Source organism: Larus michahellis, chromosome 1, assembly GCF_964199755.1.
Source record: "Larus michahellis chromosome 1, bLarMic1.1, whole genome shotgun sequence".
Lineage (NCBI taxonomy): Eukaryota > Metazoa > Chordata > Aves > Charadriiformes > Laridae > Larus > Larus michahellis.
This window is the reverse complement of record NC_133896.1, coordinates 132,200,190-132,222,128: the sequence shown is the minus strand read 5'-3', so window position 1 is coordinate 132,222,128 and position 21,939 is coordinate 132,200,190. Positions and strand designations below refer to the sequence as shown.

General features: G+C 41.8%; 1 protein-coding gene across 13 annotated transcripts in view; it reads right to left on the bottom strand.

Moving 5' to 3' along the window:
• DMD (dystrophin) overlaps positions 1-21,939 on the bottom strand; it is a 1,292,219-nt gene that overhangs the window by 75,321 nt on the left and 1,194,959 nt on the right. For 8 of the 13 annotated variants that reach the window (XM_074604145.1, XM_074604126.1, XM_074604154.1 and 5 more), the window contains one exon: positions 5,716-5,777. In XM_074604145.1, coding sequence (XP_074460246.1) covers positions 5,716-5,777 — 62 coding nt within the window. Of the gene's footprint in view, positions 1-5,715; positions 5,778-12,886; positions 12,999-21,939 lie in introns of those variants that run through there. The other 5 variants (XM_074604198.1, XM_074604208.1, XM_074604182.1 and 2 more) reach the window with 1 other exon arrangement.

Below are 21,939 nucleotides of genomic sequence, written 5' to 3'. Positions count from 1 at the left end.
GGTTGAGTCTCAGCTATTGACTCTTTTATTATAACAATAATTAACACTATCATCTACATTGCTTTGAGAATAAATAACAGTAAACAGTGTTAATACACACACAGACATACAGCTTAACCAGTCTCCATGAAACAACAGGGCACGCTGTACCAGACCTGTACCACTGAGTAAAAAAAGCTGATACTGTTTCAGCAAATTATGAGTGGGAGGTACCCAGGGCACCAAAATCCTACTGATGATTGCATCTAGACCAAGTGGATGGATGCACCATAGCATGTGCCAGCATCCCAATAACCAGACCAATTGACACGACCTTTAGGAATTTAGTCTTAGCACATAATGGCTTTTCTTCAGCCTGCAAACCCAAAAGTGTAAGAAAGGATATGATGTACGCCTGGGTGATACCCCATCATGGGGTCTGGATGCAAGTAGAGTTTGCAGTCAGAAAGGTCAGAAACCCATCATGTACGCTAGATCAGAAGTAGTTATAATGGAAAAACCGAAAATGAATAAATAGCAAAAAAACAACTTCAAAAATATTAATGAAAGGTGTCCATTTGCAAACCAGGACTGCAATACTCTTGTGCAAAATGTTCCCATACTGGTCACCTATTCCATAACAGAACATTATTTTGCTTTCTCCGCAATACCCTCCTTCACTGCTAATACGCCTATGGTTTCATTTTCAAGGGACACAAGGTTAACTTCTACCACCTAACTTCTACTTCTCTGCCACAGTTAAGTCTATTAGGTGTATGCCTACACAGAATGCAATCACATACTGTTACAAAAATGACCTACTCCAGGTCTGACTACTATGGAAGGCTGACAGAACACAACCAATCCTATTTTCTGAAAAGAGGAGTTTTATTATTCAGATTGTAGTCAGCTTGAAAAGGATGTCAGTGAATAAGCAATCTTTAAAGAAAAACCATAGGTATCATTACACTGGATTTCAGTAGAAATCAAATGATTGATGTGTGCAATAGGCATGTCTTACTAGTACAAACACAGAAAACATTTAGTTGAATATGAATAAAACCTCATAATAAATACATGGTTTAGTAGTTTGTAATAAAAACTATTATGGCAGAGACAGGCAGTTTAGCCTCTTCAGGCAGCATTTAAGAAGGGCAATCAAAATCTCTGGGCACTGGAACAGGTTGCCCAGAGAAGCTGTGGATGCCCCATCCCTGGAAGTGTTCAAAGCCAGGCTGGATGGGGCTTTGAGCAGCCTGGTCTAGTGGGAGGTGTCCCTGCCCATGGCAGGGGGGTTGGAATTAGATGATCTTTAAGGTCCCTTCCAACTCAAACCATTCTATCATTCTATAAAATACACAAATCAAAAAAGTTTATCCACCTTGGTCATTCAGAGTCGGAAGCTCACATTGCCACACAAGAGCAGCCAGTCGTAAGAGGAACATGGCAGCTGCTGCCAAAAGCCCTGGTGGAGGCTGAGAGGCTTCTGGCATTCTCCTACCTTGTGTTAAGCAACTCCGGCATTTCTTCCATGTATTCCACAGAGCACTGCACACCCCCCCCCCCAAATTAAATGGAGAGCTGTCAACAGCGCACTGCAGTCTGCAAGGGTGACAATGTTTTTCACCCTCTTGTCTTGCCTTGGTGAATTTGGAGAGATAAACAGATGCACACGCCAATGTTTCTGACTGCATCCTGCTACTGCAATTACTGTTCACAGTGACACTAATGCACCTTGAGGAGACTCGTACTGACATTCCATGGGAAGGCTGGAAGAGAGGGACACTAACAGTATGGCACAGCAGCCCAAGTTCTCCTGGGCCATCACTGCAAAGGTTAGATTCATTTTCAGCTTAAAGGCAAAATACCATCATTCTGAGCTAAACTGCCTGCAATTAAATGTTTACTCTCACAAGATAATCTGAAAAAAAAATAAGCAATCTTAGACTACTTTGATTCCTGGTCTTCCCATCTCTCCCCTCACCCAAAGGTCCTTGAACTCTTCAGGACAACGCAGTAACATAAACTCTCATTTCAGTGATGCCCTGGAGACATCATGAAGGATGAGAAAATTTGTAAGGGGGCTGTAAAAGAACAGCGTAAAAAAAAGCAGATCTGCTGCAGGGGAACTGCTTTTGGAAAGAAAAGCAGCTGGAGCGGTTCTTGGTACTTTGAAGACTTTCAGAGGGAAGTCAGAAGAACGTGAGAGCGGCTCATAACGGTGTTAATACAAACCAGGGATGTCTGTCAGCCTCTGAACCTTTGAGACTCACACATCATCGATTTTTACTACCTTTCCTATTTCAGCATTTATTTTTTATTCTGTGTTCTTAATTTGTATAATTTCTACTTAATTAATCCATACCAACATCTACTAGATACACTAATGACACACCTAAGGTCATCATTGCAACTACCTGTTGCCACTTTGACTTGACCATTGAACAACAATTAAGGCATTTAATATTGATGGTTTATTATGTAACTTTAAGTAGCCATAACATTAAGCGAGGAGTGAAAATTGCCCAACTTGAGTCAGGACTAGATGCTTCATTAAAACTGATAAAATGCTATGTTGTTTAATTAACAAAGAAGAGCAGTCAACAACATGCATTTTAATATCCTAAAAGGAAAAGCTGCTGTTAAAAACACAGCCAGTTACAAGTTTTTGACACACATATTAAATTTTGAATCAAATATTGTAGTTATTACTAGTATCTTTATAAACAGCCATGTTTCAGCATATGAGCTCAAAGAGAATTTGAGAATACTTCCTTCGCGGGCAGGTTATTTTGTAATTTCTTCCTATGGGTTCTTTCTGCTTTCTCTGATGCAGTCCCTATTGAAGACAGGATACGGGACTTCCCAGACTGACAATCTGATCAGGTACAAAACTGTATGCAGCATGTTCCTACCTTCTTTTATTAGTACCAAATAATGCTCCCAGGTAATTTAGCTTCATTTTTATAAACACCCAAACCTCTAAAGACCAAAAGCTGAGCAAATAAGTTTGAAACTTGGAATTCATCTATTGTAGCAAAATGTAATGCAGTAATTTGTAGGTATGTGAATTGGATACGTGAAGAATAAAACCATTATCACTCCTTTTTCTTACAGAGGAGTCTCTTGTGTCTCAAAGACATAGGCAGATGAAGAACATTACCTTGTGCCAGGCTGCACCTTCCTCATTCACTTAAAAAAAAATAAAAATCAAGCTTTCAGTAATTTGCAAGAATTTAAATTAGACATAAGGATCCCCTATAAAATTATCATATACTGGCACATATAGAGAGCTACATCACATAGCACAATTATTCCCTACAGGCTAGGTGTAGGAGTTGGAAAATGGAAATGACAGCATTGATGTGCTTGGTGTCATTTTTCACATTTACCCGGATTGCAGAATTCACGTTTTCTACCAGATTTTTAAAATGCATACGCACTAAGCTCTTTACTTGCTTCTTCATATGAATGAGAAGCAAAATTTGGATCCTAATGTCGGGTAAAAATAATAGGATTTAATGAGTATGCAATACAAAATCAACTTTACTAGTAGTATCTTCTCAGATAAAATATTACTGAACAGTCTGAAAAGACTTCAAACATCCCATTATTACCGTTTTGACCTGAGGCAAAGCAAAGCACTGAAAATACATCAAGGGTTCTGCTCAAGACTAAACGGGTTATGCTTGTATTATGCAATTTGTATAAGAGTTAGGCAATGATGAATACACACAGTTCAAAAATAAAATAATAAAAAATTGGTAGGTTATTCAGTAGCACTTTTATCAAAGCTTTACCCCATGTGGCAGTGCCCAAAGAATCACCTTGTCTAATCTGTTTTGTACACATACATGAACAACTAAGCTTACTAATAAAAATACACATTATACATCCTTTGCTAAAAATCAGCATCACTTCCATGTTAATGAGCACTTGGTCTCAACCCCAAAAGAAATAAGGCTAGCCAGAAAGAGGACTGTCCTTTGGACATTCCTTTCTCCTCAAAACAAAACCAGCAGGCTTTTATGAGAAAAAGAAACAAAATCTGCCTAAACATGTTCCCTCTTTATGCAGTAAGAAATATGGCTATGTTAAACTCTTGACATTTGGGTGATGCTCATAGTGATAAAACTCAGTGAAACTAAATGCAAACTGACTTCAGCAGTCACACATCTCTTGAACCGTTGACCTGAACCCATCAGGACACTCTTCTCCCTTAAATATAGCTACCCTTCCACTTCTTGATATTCAAGAGTGCTGTAGCTGACACGGGGAAATACCAGAAGAAAAGGAGTTGCCGCAGGACTTTAGGTCTGACCAACAGTATCAGAAATATCATGCAACCTCTGGATCAAAGAAGGCTGTGGAGTCAGAGTGCGGTTCAACCAACAGGCAACTGTTTGAAGATCTACCTGTATTAAATGGATGTCTGCATGTGCAATTACTATTTGTCCTGAATCTTTTAAACCACTCACTTTAAGAGCAAAAATATAAAGGAGACAAACAGGGCAATACATTATAATTAAATGGCAAGTCAATACTTGTCTGCTTTTGCATTTCGTTAGCCTGAACTTAGACATTTTATATCCCTTTTTGGCATACAGAGCTGTATTCTAGTTAATTTTTAAACAAATTGCCGCCACAGTGCTAATACTATAAGGAAAAAAAATCTTCACACTGTCTCATTCCATTTTATCATATCACTTTTTCTAAAATATTTTTGGTATGCCCTTAACTGCAGAGCACCATAGAGATACCTGAGTTAGCTTGAAATAGATTATGCTGGCATAATTAGACTGTTTGCAGCAGCTAAACTAGAGTTTAGCAGGAGATAATTTAAGCTATTTTTCACCATGGTAAATAAGCCTGCACTGAATGCTAGATTTGACTGCCCTAGTGCTCAAGCTGGCTCGTTTAAAGCTGGTTTATGTACATGTGCTGTACAGACGTAACCTCCTTTATGAATGCAGCATATTCACTGATACTTCTTTCAGAGAAATAGCTTAATTTTTATTATACCCTCCATTATTTATTAACAGAACCATTAAAAGCAAAGCGTTAGCTATTAAATGGTCTGCCAAGCAGCCTCTACTAGAGCATGGATTAACCTATTTTATCTTATAGATGTGCTTCTGTTAATAAAATCCAAAGCTGCTAAAAAATAAAAAAAAAAAAATCTCCACCAGAGAGACACATCTGAAGTCATAATAAGCATGCAATTTGGGTATTCAAAATGACATCATGACAGCTGCCATGCCTTCCAAGTATTGAAAGTGCTTTAAAAATAAAGCAGTGGTAACGCAGTTTGGCAAATTGCTTCAATTGGCTTCCTACCATCCAAAAGTCAACATTAACAGCAGCTTGGTTTGATTTTTTCATCTGCCTTTTGTAAAGTAGATTAGACAGTGAAAAGATTCAGGATTTTTTTACCATTTCTGTCCCAGTCTTTCAGCAAGAGTTTGCAACAATGCACTCAAATTACTTCGTAAAGCTAGTGCACATTCCAAATGTGCTAATTGAAATATTATTTCTCCCACTGCATGTTTGAAATGCGTTATTCTGCCTTGCATATTTCCCTTGCAGAAAATTTTAACCTTGATAAAAGCCTTGCCTCTCGCTTCCACTTCATTTTGGTTTTTACTACTTCTGGAAATCCTTGCCTTGAAAATTCATTGTTTTGGGCAAAAAAAAAAAACACAACCAAACAACAAACAACTGGTAGAGGTGTCTTACCTAAAGACTGGTAAAGCTCAGTCATCTTGGGATGATCCCAGCAGGTCGTTTGCGTCTCATGGCTACGATACAAAACGTGAAAGTTAGTTAAGTAGAATTGCTCTCTCGGTGGCACAGCAAGTGCTCCAGGTTGGGCACCAGAGCGCGGTGCCAGACCCACCAGCCACAGCCTAAGCTGCTCTGGCAGGGGGGGCTCAGCAGCGGCAGGCACATCTTCTTTCAACATGAAATGTTAAACTCAGAGGGCTTTATTTAGGCACGGGCTCAAGAAACAAAATTAAAAACAGTGCTAATCTTAAAAAGACAGCAAGAATTCAGATATGCCATAATGTTTTGAGGAATCTGTAAGCACGCCGACCAATTCTTAAACACTTGTTTTGTACAGATTACTCTCCAGTTCCTCCAAACTGGAGGCGAGATGTTTAAAAGGGTTTAGTACTTGAATCTTTATGGAAATTTTGACCAGATACAGAGATCCATGGTGTTTGTGACCTGCTTTCCCCTATGCGCCCTTCCCACCCTTCCCCAAGCGGTAGGTAAGAGCTACTCAACGCGGTGGCTGCCATCCTTCCTTTTGGTCCAAACATCTGCACTAACCCCCCCATGCAACAGCCCACTGACACACACACACCCCCCCCCTCCATTGCTGCTCTCTGCTAGCAAAGACTATCGCTGCTCCTCTTCTTCCCCGGGACTCCCAGGCCCTTTCCCTTTGCCCTGGAGGTCCCTGTGCAGTGTCAGGCAGCAGAGCTATTTGGAAGCCAGGGAAAAGCTAAAGCGGGGTTATGAAACGCTGCAGTATGACTAGAATGTAAATTGGACGCTCTCTGCATTGAGGCTGGCCGTCTTCGGCTTTGCAACACAACATGTTGCCAACAGATACACAGTGTGAGAAAGCCAACACAATAAAGTGTTAGCGGGAGTAGTAGCAACTCCTGTCTCCCTAAGGTTACCCATCTTATGATTTATTTTTTTTAATGACTGCACGATCAGCTAACATGATCATGTTTCCACTAACCTAGAAAACTTGAAAGAAAATTTTCCTTATCTGTCCTGTATCAAATAAAGTCCTGTTCATACAGAATACACTAAAAGAGGACCATGAGCATTCATAAAAAAATAAATTCTGGAACGCATACATAGTGCACAGTTCCGAGCAATCACATTTGCAATTTCTGTACTTAAAAAGCAGACGTCCTGGTTCCAACACACACACACACGCATCATCCAGGAGAAAATACGCAGGAGCGCAGGACCTGATCCCCAGGTGCTGTGGGGCTCCTGGAACACACACCTCCCAGCTCCAAGAGACTAAAACCACAGCCCAGCCAGGGGGTTGAATGCACCTGTACAACCCAACTGTGTGCCGGGAGACTGATACGGCGAGGTTGTTTTAGAGAACAAACAGTCCTTGAGTTCTCTTTTCGAGGCAGTGATGCTCCCAAGTACAGCTTTACCCTTTATAGGCTAAGAAGGGGTAAAATTTCAATTAATCGCTTCAACACCACCCCTACCCAAGGGAAAAAGAAAATCATGCCATGTTTTCTTAGTATGATTTAATTTTGGTCTTAAAAGACAGGCTATTGATTTGATCCATGTGAATACTTTACTGGCCCAGTAACCTCTATATAATCAGTAGCTTACTACATATAATATTTCCAGATTTCGCTCTGTAACTGCAAGAAAGAATGAATGGGATGACATGCACTAAGCATAAGGAAAAAATGCTGCCATAGCTCTGCCCTAGTTGAGTGCAGGCTTTTAAACAAGCCCTGTCTCATCAGCCTCAGCATCCCCTCCCCTTCCTAATTCCTGCGGTGGCTGAAGGCAGCGAAAGAGGGAGGAGGACACGAGATGAGCAAAGGCAGTCTTGTTCTTTGCTCTGGTAAAAAATGAGTCGTGCTAAGGGAGGTGGTTGCAGTCGCATTCAGAAATCTGAGCCTGGGCTGGTTTTTGAAATGCAGAGACTAAGAGAGTTGGGGTTGTTCAGTCTGGAGAAAAGAAGGCTCTGGGGAGACCTTATAGTGGCCTACCAGTATCTTAAGGGGGTCTACAAGAAAGATGGTGAGGGACTTTTTAGGATGTCAGGTAATGGTAGGTCCAGAGGCAATGGATTAAAACCAGAGATGGGACGATTCAGACTGGATGTTAAGAAGAAGATCTTCACCATGAGGGTGGTGAGGCACTGGAACGGGTTACCCAGAGAGGTGGTGGATGCCCCATCCCTGAAAGTTTTTAAGGCCAGGCTGGACAGGGCTCTGAGCAACCTGATCTAGTGGGAGATGTCCCTGCCCACGGCAGGGGGGCTGGAATTAGATGATCTTTAAGGTCCCTTCCAACCCTAACAATTCTATGATTCTATGACTGGGTAGCTTCAAGTGAAAATGTGCGGATCCAAGCCACCTGCACCCGAGCTCCTGAACTTCCTACCACGCTTGGTACGGGCAGGTTCTGCAGAGAGAATGTAGCACCAGCAGCTTTTACCATACCCAGGTATAAAGCGCATTTTTGAAGAAAACCAGAAATGGTTTCATTTACACATTGAGTCCCTAAAATCTTGGCTACCAAAAGCTTATACAACGGCAACCCAAAGGAAAAGAGGAAGGGAGCGCACCCATCGCAGAAACACCCTGTAGCCAGAGATGTCACAATTTAAGTGAATGGATTGCAGACCCAAATAAACAAACATTCAAACCCACAGACGTGGGACCACAGCTTGTTCCCACCCAATGTAAGTCCCAGATCAGTAGTTGCCCAGGCATGAGCCTGGCCACCCTGGCTTGCTTCCTCACGGGCAGGTAGCCCCAAAAGTCGGGATATTCGAATAGCAACTCTACCATGGTCTGTATGCCAAATCATGTAGCAAAAATGAGAAAAAGAACTTACGCACACAGTTATGAGAAACATCTGAAAATAATCTGCCTAATTTTCCTCTGTGAAATTAGTTTGGCAGCTGCAGGTTGCTCTATGGATAAAGCAGACGCTCCAGAGTCCACAGCTGTTAACCTGGTAGCCTTCAAAGCCACTGATTCCCCACTGAAATATTTAAAAGTCATAAATTATCTGGCAAAGGTGTATCTATACAGGATTGTGGAATCCCATGCCTGCATTGGATAGAAGAACTTCATCTTAGAAGTGGAAAAATATTATGGTTGATCACTAATCAGCATTACACCGATGAGTAATTTATTGATTTTTTTTTATGGTAAGGACCAACCATGTATCGGTGAATTTAGTGTGTATGGTTTAAGCTTGTGGCATTTACTGATCTTCCTGAAAATACGTAACTGATTTTCCTAAGATCTTGTAAATGAAATTTCCATTGCCAAAGAAACACTGGACTCCAACTGTTTTCAGATATTTTTAATACCAGTAAGGCCAAACCACTACTCGGTGTGCTTTCCTTTCATGGTATAAGATTAATCCCCTTGGAGATGCACGTTTTGCAAGGAATGCTTTTATTCACTTCATCTGCAAGTGACTAAGGCTGAATGTGCAGGGCAGGTACACTTCCCCTCCTTTGCTTTATTTGTAAACTTAGTTGCAACTTAAGAGGAAATCCCCCTTCCTTTAGGCTATAAAAGTCAAGTCAGTAGAAGCCATACCTCTTGCCCCTGCCACCTTCCCAGCAGCGACTACCTGTGGGGCAGAGTGACCCATGCCCGGCTGCTGTGGCCACCACTGGCAACTCAGCGGAGCTCACTCAGCCTCGCACCCTGTACCAGACCCAGTGTCCGTCCATCTGTCCACCTCTGCAGCTCTTGCAAGAAAAAGCAAGGGTTTTAACGGCAACTGCACTTCGGTCACTGTGATTCCTGTAGAGGTTGAGTGCCCGTACCGAGCCAGGGCAGATTTTGTTGGTACTTTACATGCAGAACACAAGAAAGCTGCAGCTATTTCGCTCCCGTTAAAAGGCGTTTGCCTCTCAACTGAACGTTTTCAGCTCGGAAAGTTATCAACGATTCCACACACAAGGGCAGCTCCAGGAAAGGTTAGATTCCATCGAGGCTATTCTTCATAAGCCTCTTTGCCATTTTCAAAGGCCATTTAATTGTGAGCTTTGGGGTTGGACCAGTGGGGGAGGATTTGTGTGTATGCCCTTATTGTGAACACCGTCTGAAGTGAAATGCCAGCTCAGCAGTTTCAGGCAGCCTCAGCCACACTTGGGAATGCTGTAGCATCCTTAATAGATCTGCAGTAAAGCCTTCGCCAGAGAGTTTCAAACTCCAGTGAACAAGACCCTTTACAGCCTGTGCAAGTCAGGAAGACACGAGAAGTGTAGCGCAAGTCCTCTTGACTGGCAGCAGCTAAAGCAGGGCAAGAATCTGTGCAGAAATAAGTACTCAAGATGCTTTTCCAACAAACCACCAATACAAAAAGGCATCAATGCACGCGGCCAGTGGTTTTGCAATATTGCACACGCTCAGAGGATACATTTCTCAATTTGTCTCTACATTTAGGTCAACTAAATTGATCACTAGCTTTTACATCGTGAACAGTTTGCAACAAAGAAAAATATAAGTGGGCTCATGTGGTGTATTTTTCTCTTTCTCACCTGACTTAAGCTGCAAAGGTGGAAAGGAAATTAAAACCAGGCCTGAAAAGGAGAAGAGCAGCAATGGATAATGGTGACACCTAGGCACTGGTGTGACTGGCACGCTAAATACACTGATAATTCAGTGGGATGAAAGCATAGTCTTCATTTAATACATCCTTTGGGAACCACAGGACCACTTCATTAAAGGATGATTATATTATATTATCAAGGATAATTTTTATGTGGGGAATTCTGTCACACTATGCCTGTGTGAATTCCTCTGTTCCTGCCAACAGCAGAGATTTGTCTCTCATCGCTGTCAGCAGAGCCAATAACACACAGGATTGAAAACCTGAAGTCGAGAGATGATATCCCAACTGACACACTAGCTGAATTACAGTTCCCTTGTTATAACTTGACCAGTTTGGACAAAATAGTGTTATTTTATCTTCCTGCCTTTCACATTACTTACGAGCAACACCAGCAGCAGGAGGAATGGAGAGCAATGCTCCCCCTCACCCAAATTCCTGTAAATTCCTCCCCCCCCAACATTCCTGCATGTACCACACTGAAACATTCACAAACCTTTTAACTGTTTTTGATTGCACTTCTTTCCTCCCCCCCCTTTTTTTTTTCCACCCAAACGTATATCTAGGATTCAGTCTCATGTGTTTTCACTGCTCGGCTCCACAGTCTAGACTTTTAAGTCGCAACTGCAGAGTCCTTTTTAAACTCTTAGATCCCTCTTCATTGGTGATACCAGGGCCAGTTCTGCTGCCCCTCTCCCCTCACCCTTCACTAGAAAATGCGACACAAACTGAACGTGCATGGAATAAGAAATTCTATCAGATAGCAATAAATAAATAATTACATACACTTACGAAAGAGCCAAAATTGAAGTAGTATTTTACAAAGCACTGGACTGATCCATTTTCAAACAACACAATTTACAATACCTCTCACCTTTTGGCTTCAAGATTAATAAAAGGTTATCCCCATCACCTTATGACTGTTGTCAAAAAGCCAAAATAAACATGATGGAGTTGTTTGGATTGTACTAAACTAACCTAAATGCAATCGAAATTGTTTGTATGAATAGACACTACTGCTCATTTAAAAGAAAAATGTTTTCAGCAGTAGATGACAGCGATTGCAAGGATGACTTAATAGTTGTCTTTTTACAGTGTTTCATTAATTCCTTTGATAAAACAAGTTACCGCTATGGAAAGTATTAGTGATGTTAAAAGGTGGCACTCCTTTGTGCTTTACAAAGGACCAGTGTTTTCATCTGTAAATCTAGAGACTACTGATCTGTGCAGAGATTATTTCTGTTTAAGCCAAGGATCAGTGTCTTTTCAGCGGGAATTTGACTTTAGCATGTTTTATTGGCTTTTGCGAGATTTATCAAGACTGCTGACGGCAGGCACCAATACATATTAGAGTTTCTTGCCGATACTGGAAATGAATAGTAGAAGAAGGGCAAATATCAACCGCCAAGCACTGAATAGTAACTCTTTTTTTCCTCCCCTCGCTGTTAAACATTTATTTTGTACGCTCTGTCACGGGCAAAGATTCCTGCTCAGCAGCGAGGGCTTGGTGAGCCACCCCCCCCCCAGCTGTTACCCTCCCCTCCTCTATTTGCTTTTCAAAGCCTACCCTCTCCACTTCTGCCAAAGCAATTTCACTGCAGGCTCTTGTCAAATCCAGCCTCAAACAGCCATGGCCTCAAACAATTCCTTAGTGCTAAAAGGTCAAAGATCCCACACAGAACCATGTTTCTCGTTTCCTCGGCTCTGTAGGTGTTAACGCCTGCAAAAAACCCTTCTCAGCCCAACTTCAGCTTAAGGTGAGGACTGGGGACGCTGCTGGCGTCCCAGCCTGCAAGGTGTTTTACAATAGCTATTAAAAGACAATATAACGTACCAGCAAGAAATATAGCGCTCACAATGCGGTAGCCCAGAGGGAATCCCCTCCCGGCTTCTTCTGCCTGTTCACTTGAAAGATTATTTCTAAGCATGAAATCACCGGGAAAAGTAATACATCTCTAAGCACGTTTGTTTTGAGGAATTCTATTAAAGTTCACGCCTGAACCAAGTTCTGAGACAGGCTCCGCGCTATACAGGTAACGTCTTACCGCACCGCGCTCTCCCTTAAAACCCGAGGAACAAACGCCAAAGAGCCAATTCCCATCCTTTGCGGCGCCTCCCGGGCGCACCCCGCACCGCCGGCGCAGCCACAGATTCCCCGTCCCGATGCCGGGGTCTCGCCCTGCCAGCCCGCGCCCGCCCGGGTCAGCCCCACGCGTGTCCGCCACCTCCCACCGCCATCTCCTACGTGTTCCAACCAGACACGGCCAGCCCGGGAGGGGAAAGGCGCGGGGTTAGGCGCCGTTCCGAGTTCCCAGAAGAAATCGGGCAGCGAGATCACCTTTTCGGCGCAATAAATGAAAGCTACGGCCGCTCCCCCCCACCCCACCCCGGTCCATCAGCCGGGGCTCAGCCACGCTGCTCCCCACCTTCCCCGGGCGGGAGAATGACCGCGGCCGCTACGGGGAGCCCCCGCGCCCCCATCCCCGACCCGTCCCGACCCTGTTCCCGTCCCGCCGACACCTGCCGCTCCCCGCGGCCCCCTCACCCCTTGAGCTGCTCCCTCATGGCGGCGGCTGCTAGTGCTAGTGCTGGTGCTGCTGCTCGGCTGAGGCAGAATCAGCGCGGCCGCCCAGCGCCGCTGCGGCCGCCCCGACGGCGGGGAGGGAGGGAGGGGGCGGTGCTCCCCCGCCCCGCCCCGCCCCCGCCCGGCGGCGGAGCCGGCTCGGCGGGGAGCGCACCGAAGACCCCCCCTATTCCCTCCCCCGAACCCCCTGCATCCCCCCCGAACCCCCTCCATTCCCTCCCCCGAGCATCCCTTACCCCCCTCCATCACCTCGGCCCGGGGCGTGAGAGGGCACCTCGCCCCCCTCCCCTGCCCTCACCTGGGCCCGTCGCATCTCTTTGGGCGGTGGTTTGAGGAAGCCCTCGGGGCTTCCCTCGACTTTTTTTGGCGGTTTTTTTGTTTGTTTATGGTTTGGGGGGGGGGGGGGGGGTTGTTTGGGGTTTTTTTTTTGTTTGGTTTTGGGTTTTTTTTGGCGGGGGGGTTTGGGTTCTTTGCGCTCCCCCGGGCAGACGGGTACACTCGGAGGGCTGGCGAAGCAGTTCGCCTTCAGCAGGCTCGGGGGAAGAAAATTTAATTAAAATACGCACCGAAGCTGGGGTGGATTTGAAATAGGCCTGAACGTGGGGTTTCGTTTGGCAGCTGTTAATTTCAGCCCTTAAAATGCTGAGTGGTTTATCTGTGAGTGAAATCGGGTAATTTCATTTCTAAGGACTTGCCTTGGCCTCGCTGGGAAGGACGAGATTCTCCCTCGGAATTTTCAGAGCAGAAGAAATAGTTCTGCTCATGCTGAGTAACTGTCGCAACGTTTCTTTGTATCAATTCCTACTTAATATTCAGTACACAAATAAAAGCTAACAATCTCCTTTTAGTGTCACAAGCGTTTCAAATCAGTGCAGCCAGTCTGCTCTCGGGCAAGTTTTCCATCTACATCCTTTATTCATTAAAATAATGCTGCGTACAGAGCCCAGTCCTTCACACAACTCAGTAGTTTTTCAAGCCTCAAGACTGTGCTTTCTTGGAGAAGCCACACAAAAGGGTGCCTTTCAAATGTACAAAAGTCATCCCTATTTTTACACTGTGAAGATGCAGGGCTAGATGCATGGAAAATTCATCTCAGCCATAGTTCCCATACCACAGGTATATCCCATAGACCACTCTCCTGTTCCACACGATGCTGGTAAGCCCTGAACTTGGTAGTTTTTATCCTAAGCGCTAGGATCCCTTAAGGCTCCAGGTAGCTGGGTTAGCTGACTTTATGAAAAGCTCAACAAGCAGTTCAAGGAAAGCCCTCATGTTTTTTTCTAGAACCACTAAAAGCGTAAGATGCTCAAGTTTCAAGTCCTCAGCCCCCCAAACATAAAACCTAGTGGAATTCAATGTTAAATTCTCACAGTTTCTAGACAATTCAATTTGTTTTAAAAGGTCTAATTCACAGTTTTCAGTTACCTGTGATTTACACGCAAAGAAAAGAGGATTCATTTTTGTGGAAACATAAATCACTATGTTAAGGCTTATTAGAAAGACCCTGTGAGAATCTTCCATTTACTTCAGTGGACCTGGTATTAGATCAACTGGTGTTCCAGATAGCTTAGTGTTGAGGCAAACGAACTGGCCGAAGGCTGCCAATTGTGTTACATCAACAACCTCATCTTTTCACATCTTTAGCTAAGTTTTAAGAAGTGAGACAGCTCTCTTGAAGTCTTTAAAATAGGATGTTTAGCATATTGCTTGGGAGGAACCTCACGGTCTATTACAAAGAGAGAGCAGCTGCCCGTGTCATACAAAGGGACTCGGCATAGCCAGAAGCCTGCCGTTTCGCACCAAAAATGGTTTGTTTTCCTTCAAGAAGTATCTAGTACTGACACCCCCGATACACATTCCTTCAATTTTTACTGTTGCTGGAGCTTCCTGGTCTGCCTTAACAGAAGCTTGATGCTGCTATTATCACGTTGGTCTTCTTTCCCATACAATAGTGCCAAGTAATAAGAATTTTAAAACCAGTCTGAATTTCTCATACTTTGCATAATCTTCTTTCTCCATGAGTTACAAATAAAGCACTGTATTCAATTAGACTCACAGCAGGTGAAAACCCCAATTAGTGAATCCATTTTCTTGGCTTTTTTTCCTTACCTTACACCCACACACCATTTTTTTTTTTTTTAAACAATGAAGGGGAACTCTGAGTCATTCCGCAATTGAAAAGCAAATTAACCCTTTGATCTCCAAAATCAAACTATTACCCACTCAAGAATGTCCAAGGGAAAACAAGAATGTTGAAGGATTAAAGGATTAAGGCCTATTGACTTTATAATTTGATTTTATATAAAAAAATCTATTTAATGTAGTTCTGATTGTTGTCTCCAAATTCACAAAAGCTTTTAGCTGTTTTGACTGACCTCAAAATTATACTTTTGCTGTATAATGTACGCAAGTAATACCACTCTTATTCAAAATTATTTTTAAACAACCTATAATTTATTACAAAAATATATTTTGTTTGCAGTGTAAATGGTTACTGCCTTTGGCACTTGTAACTGAAGCCAATCTTTATGCCATACTTAATTTTAAGCCACTTATTTGATAAAAGACAGTCTTCTTCCTGTAGAAAATAAAACAGCTTTACAGAGTAAGCAGAATTTTAATTCCCTGTGGTGTTTTTCTTATCCAAGGGATATTCAGGCAATTTGTGCACCTACACAGAGACCTTAATCAGAAGGAGAACGGTGTTTATTTCTTTTATACTATAAGTTTTGTCCTGGACTATATCTAATCAAGTTATCTGTCTCTTCAACATTTAACAACACCAGGTGCTTAAGGGGAAATCACAGCCCCCTAATAAATGAGAGATACTAATTACAGGCTGGCTTATTACCTCAAAAACTTTTCTAAGAGAAAAAATAAAAAGATGAAGTGGATTTTCAGGTAGTCTGACTGCACTGTTTGCTGCCCAAGTGGTTACTGGTAGCTGTGCATTTGAGAAACCTCATTTTTCAATTTTAAGATGTACTTCTATGATTCTATGATTCTCAGAATGTTGTCCCTTTACTGTGGGGAAAGAGCCACAGACATACACACATTAAAAATAATAATATGAAGATAAAATAACTGACTCTTTAGTAATATTGTTTGAGTATAAATCTTCATAGGTTCCATGAAGGAGATCAGCATCACTACTCCATGTTACAGACAGACAGGAAACCTGAACACAGAAATGGGTAGGGCCTTTTCTAAAACCGCTTCGTGGGGCAGACATTAAGTGCACAAGTATTTTTGCTTGTAAGTTTAGCACTTTATGAGTTAGAAAACTAAAGAGACACTTCTTTAATTTTACTGTCATTGGAAGTGAAGATACAACATTTCCCTACTAACTCAGTCCTGCTTCCATAGTTGTGTGAAGCGTGTGGTCCTCCTCGTAAGCGTGGCTTTACTACTTCTCCGTTATCTGGGTAGTGGATTAGCAACGCTTGCCTCGCATATAAGAAGATGCTGCGGAGCCCTGTGTCGGGCTGGCTAATCCGTTATGCTGTTTGAGTCTATTTTCTTTTTCTTGGTATAAATAAATACTAAGAATCACTTGGGATGGCACGGTGACACTTTCCTGGATCAACTGTCTTAAATATGCTTCAAGGGCTGACACCTCCAGGATTTTTTCAGTATTTGTTGATAGCTCTCTCAGAAGAGCCAAGAAGAGAATAGTAGTTTGGATGCTGCTGGTTTGGGCTTTTTTTTGGGCTGTTTGCACATTACCACCGGAAGCACATTAAAATACTGTAAATGCAATGAAGAGAATAGTTTCAAAATTCTGCATACATTTCCCCCAACATTGCACTGTAAGTTAAAGACCTACTAAAACATTCATAGCTCTGTGCACTTACAATCAGTTACTTGCACCATGGTTGAGTCGGAGAAGGAGCACACCCCTGCCCGTCCAGAGGCGAACCCAATCTGTGTCCTGCATGGAGATCAGCAGGTGCTGCTTCTCACACAGGGCTCGTTTTCCACACTGTAAGGCCGCCGCGAAACTGGCAAGCGGAGCTCACAAGAATTTACCTGACATGTTTCACTGAGATGCTCTTGGAATAGTCAGAGTAGGAAAAGGAATCCTTTTTTTTTTTTTTTTTTTTTTAATAAAACTAATTCTGCAGTAAATACTACAGAGCTTGCAGCAATTTAATGCGCAGCATGGGAAGTATTGGTACGCAGCACGTGTGACATGAGTATGTCTGTCCCTGCCGAATGCATAAAAGCACAACCTCCACGTTCCTTCGGGCTGTACGTGCTTTTACTATTGTAAAGTCACCTGATTAAAACTGAAATCTTAGTCACCCTACACGATGAGTATCACGGAGCCTCGGGAGCAGTCTGTGTGTGCCTCGTGTCGCGCTGCATTGTGTGCTGTTGATAAAAGATGAATGAGAGGGTGCCTGTCATTTTGGATATATTAGATATACATATGAATTTCACCCTGTTGAAATCTTGGAAAGGCTAATTTGGAGAGGCTATGTTTGTTTTTTAAGCTGGCAATGACAATTTAGACGCCCAGCGATAGCAGAGTGTGTGTTCAGTCAGACTGCCAGGTGTACGACCCTGCAAAGAGGACCAGAGCAAGACAGAGATCAAGTATGATTACGTGCATCGCTGGATGCGGTGGATGGCACATCCAGGTTCCACCAGGGTTACAAGATCTTACAGTATGCACCTGGAAATACCAAAAGCTCTTTTCTCCCTTCCATACCAAACCACAAGAAATAAAGAAATTTAAGAAAGGAACAACCCCTACTCTTCCAGGATGGAGACTAATTGGAGTGTGAATAGTCCTTAGAATGGGAAGATAAAAAAGCAAAATGCTGGCAAAATGCTAGATAGCTAAAAGTATTTAAAAAATGCTCAGAGGCAAGACTTTCGGAAAACTAACAAAAAACCCCAACAAACCTATAAAAAAAGACTTAAGATCTTCCAGCAGAAAACTTATGCGAAGCAAAACTGCTTGCTGATCTTTACAATATACAAATAAAACTTGAAAAATAATAATTATACCATAGTAAATTCTTAGTTTGAGGAATCTGTATTGGCAAAATGAATGGTTATCATTTCAGGGAGTAAGGTTGCGAAAAAATACAGTTTAATAAGGATAAATTAAACAAAACAATGAAGGCTGACTCCATTTCTTTTCTTTATGAGCCCAGTTAGAAATACATTACTGTTTTGCATCCCGGGGGATTAAAATAAGCAGGAATTCATAAACCCTGGAAGCGGTCGAGGCCAGGTTGGATGGGGCTTTGAGCAGCCTGGTCTAGTGGGAGGTGTCCCTGCCCATGGCAGGAGGTTGGAAGTAGGTGGTCTCTAAGGAGATGGTCTCTAAGGTCCCTTCCAACCCAAACCATTCTATGATCCTATGATAACTCTCTTGCTTGCTGACTGTCTTTTCACCGATATTTCTTTCCATGCATAACATTACGTGTTGCAAACACAAAAGCGGGCTTCCCAAGTCATTAATTTCTCTACTGTTTCCTATCAATGTATAGATCTCAATAGCAAGAAACCCTGCATCTTGCAGTCCTACTCAGGGCTCAGAAAGTCTGATGATAGCTACTGGTCACCATGTATTCCCGGTCCCTGACAAGCAGCGCTCTCTTCCAAAGTCTTCCACAGACGTTAAAGAAGAAGCATGCCTCCCTTTTTTACTAATTTACTTTTTGGTTGCATTCCATAAAATATGTATCTTTGACACCGTCAAGTCTTTTTTTATGACTAATATCATACAAACCAAAATTTTTTTTTTCTTTCGTTGAGGACATTTTTTCCAAATGTCCCTACGCAAATATTATCTAGAAGAGAAAATATTCATTTGGGAAAAAAAGCCACTTAGATCATGCTAGGAGATTACATACTGGGATGTTGCAATGCTAAGGATGCACATAGTTAGCAGAAGAAGGGGACAATGAAATCTATTGTATTTCATGACAGCTATACACAGGCAAGTTCCCAATCAGACCACTAGGTAGGCAAACTTTTCACCTTTGAATTAACATACTCATTTTTTGGTGTCTATATTTTAGCAATGGATGCTTTGCTGTGTTCTCACAGAGCTTGTAGTTTTTGTTGTTTAAAATACACTTCGAACCTGTCGTAACTACCATATTGTTTCCTCAACGATTATAATATACTATCCATAACATTATAATATATAATTATAACAACAAGAGGCCCTGCCTATTTTTATGTACACACTAGGTTTTTTCCATCATCTTCCCAAATACGTCGAGGTTGTTTACCTTAGCAAATATGATAAGTTTGAGGTCTACTCCTAACCTTTCCCCTAGACTGGGCCACACAGAGCCCTGATGCAAGAAAGCGATGGTTCTCCTTCCCTGGTAAATCAAACTTGTGCTGATTTAGCTTCAAAACTGGAGAGTCTTTAGCTTCTCCCAATACCCTGGTGTTACAAAAGCAAAGCTTCGTCTTCCTGCATAGATGATTGCTTTGCCCTCTCCTAAATGATTTATGTGGGGATCCAGAAATCAGAGGGAAGTGCAGCACTGCACCTGGGGAAGGAACCAGCCTGGAGAAGTTAATGGGAGGAGGGAGCAGCTATGCCTAACTAGCCTCACCAGTAATTCCATCCAGGCTAACTCCTTCATCTGATCCAGGTGACATTTCTCATGGTTTATTTGCATAGAAATGCAGCTTCAGCTTTAGGGTTGTGCAACTATTCCCAAGCTGAGGTCAGACTTGGTAACAGCAGGAAAAAAATTCTGGGAAGAAAACGTTTCTCATCTGACATTTCTGAAATCAAAACTTTTTCTTTCATTTCAAAGCAATATTCTATGAAAAAATGTGCTTTAAGTTGACTACGAAGCGAGGTAACTGTTCATATAGCTCTGGCAGTGTCCTTTAATGGCAAGTGGCAACAGTCTCATCTTGTTGATGCCAGTAAAACAAAATATAGCCATACAGACCCCTACTTTAACTGGTGCTCCCAGAGACGGATGAATCAGTATCAGCTACCATGGTGCCATGTCCTAGGGCGTGGATATTATTATTATTATCCTAGTTGAATCTAAACGTATGTTAGCGCTGAAATACTTCAATAAAGAGCGATACAAAGGAATTTTGAGGTAAGATGAGAATTGTTTCTTAGCTAAGTGTAAGAAAAGGATTTCATTCAAGTCTCCTGTGGTAAGTTCAAGCATTTAGACTTTGGCCCATGCTTCACATAATTCCAGACAGCTTCTGCTCTTTCCATTTACTTAACTATAATATGGGTCTTCCTGAAAAAGTAGTCCTCCCAGCTTTTGCATTTCGGTATCTTTGTGTAGCTCCTTCTGTCTCTGGCACAGGAACTGGCAGTTAATTCAGGAAAGAATCCTCTGTACACTAGCTGATAGAAAAAAAGTGTTGCTAAACTATATTGCACAGTTTAAACTTTATGTTTAACTAAGTCTAATAATGGGAAGACATTGAATAGAACTCAATGTCTAGGTATACTTTCAGTATTTCGTATGTTTGAATTGAGCCAAACCTCTCAAAGTACACCTCAACAAGGCTTCAAATAGCTTGCAGTTCTACCGGCATGCTTACATTCGGTTCTCTAATCTCTGTTATTAAACAGAAAATGGGATCTCTTTGATAGTGAAAGAATAAACCTGCAAGATGAAGATTGCCTTTCTAGCAACATAGCCGAATTCACCGTGAAAAACTTTCCGTGAAATTCAGAGATGCCTTGTCTACACAAGGCAAAGAGCCTTGACGTTTATGGCCAAAGGTACACAGATGACTTTTAGGACCTACCGTAGTCCCCTTATTAAACCAATGAAAATAGTAATTGTGTAGAGCTCAGAATCAGTCAAAATAATTTTTTTTTCTTTCTACACTGAGCATTTTTCCACATCAAACTAATCAAACAATTTCCAAATTTGTATTTGGAACTATTTTCTTTGTCTTTAAGAAATTGCTTTCAAAAGTGCAATCTAAGTCCTGAAAAATCCACACAGCCCTAAAATATTAAGGATTTAAACCTCGGTTATGGGACATATAAATGTTCTTAGACCCCTGCTGCTACATTAACTCCCCATAACACATTATCAGAAATGTCAACCTACTTTTCTACCATATCAACATCTTCAGCTTTTCTAAAATAGTCCAGACTTGAAGCAGAAATTTTTATTGTTAGGACTAAGCAGAGTCACCCATCTTTATCATCTCCCTCACCACGTGACACAGAATGCCAGATTATTTTAGAAGTTCAAAATACCTAATTCCATAGTATCAGTCATATGAAACATCACACAGTTTTTGTCACCTTTCTCTCAGGAAAAAAAAACGTATTAAATTTAACCAAGATTTCTCTGTATCTACACAGTACACTACAAATGCAGAGTATGCACAGGATCCAAACCATTTGTTTATTTAATAGTTGGAATTTTATGCTGTCATAAATTTAACAGACATAGATAATATATTACCTACTGTGTAGAAGATGATTTTCTGAGTGTCCTTAAAGTTAGAAAGAAGGATCATCTAAACTCACACCTCCTGTCTTAGAAAACATTACAACTGTTTGAGCATTCATCCTTGATTCCAAAATAAGGAAATCAGTCTGTCATATTAAGAAAACATGGTGGTGTTTTAAATTATCATTCTTCTCTTGAGGTAAATTTTTTTCCTTCAATTACTATCAACAGCTCTGGCCTGTGGTTGCCAGCTTTAGAACCAAATGCCATTTTGCAAACAACTAGCACCACTTCAGTTAATGTCTTTACAATAATACGCATCAGCCAAGGCGAAAATAAAAAAAAAAAGAACTTCAACCTTACTTTTAAAATAAAAACTGGGTTAAGATATGTGGTGTCTAAATACTTTTGTACGTTAGTAATGAAACATATGTTTGCTTATGGACATTATACTTTTTATCAGTATTTGGAAATGAATCTCTTGTTACTTTTCCATAGTTTTGTTGCTGCTGTTGCTCTTATTTCTCGTTCTTAAAAATCCGCAGTCATTATTTCTCAAATTATTATCCTTTCACCCATATC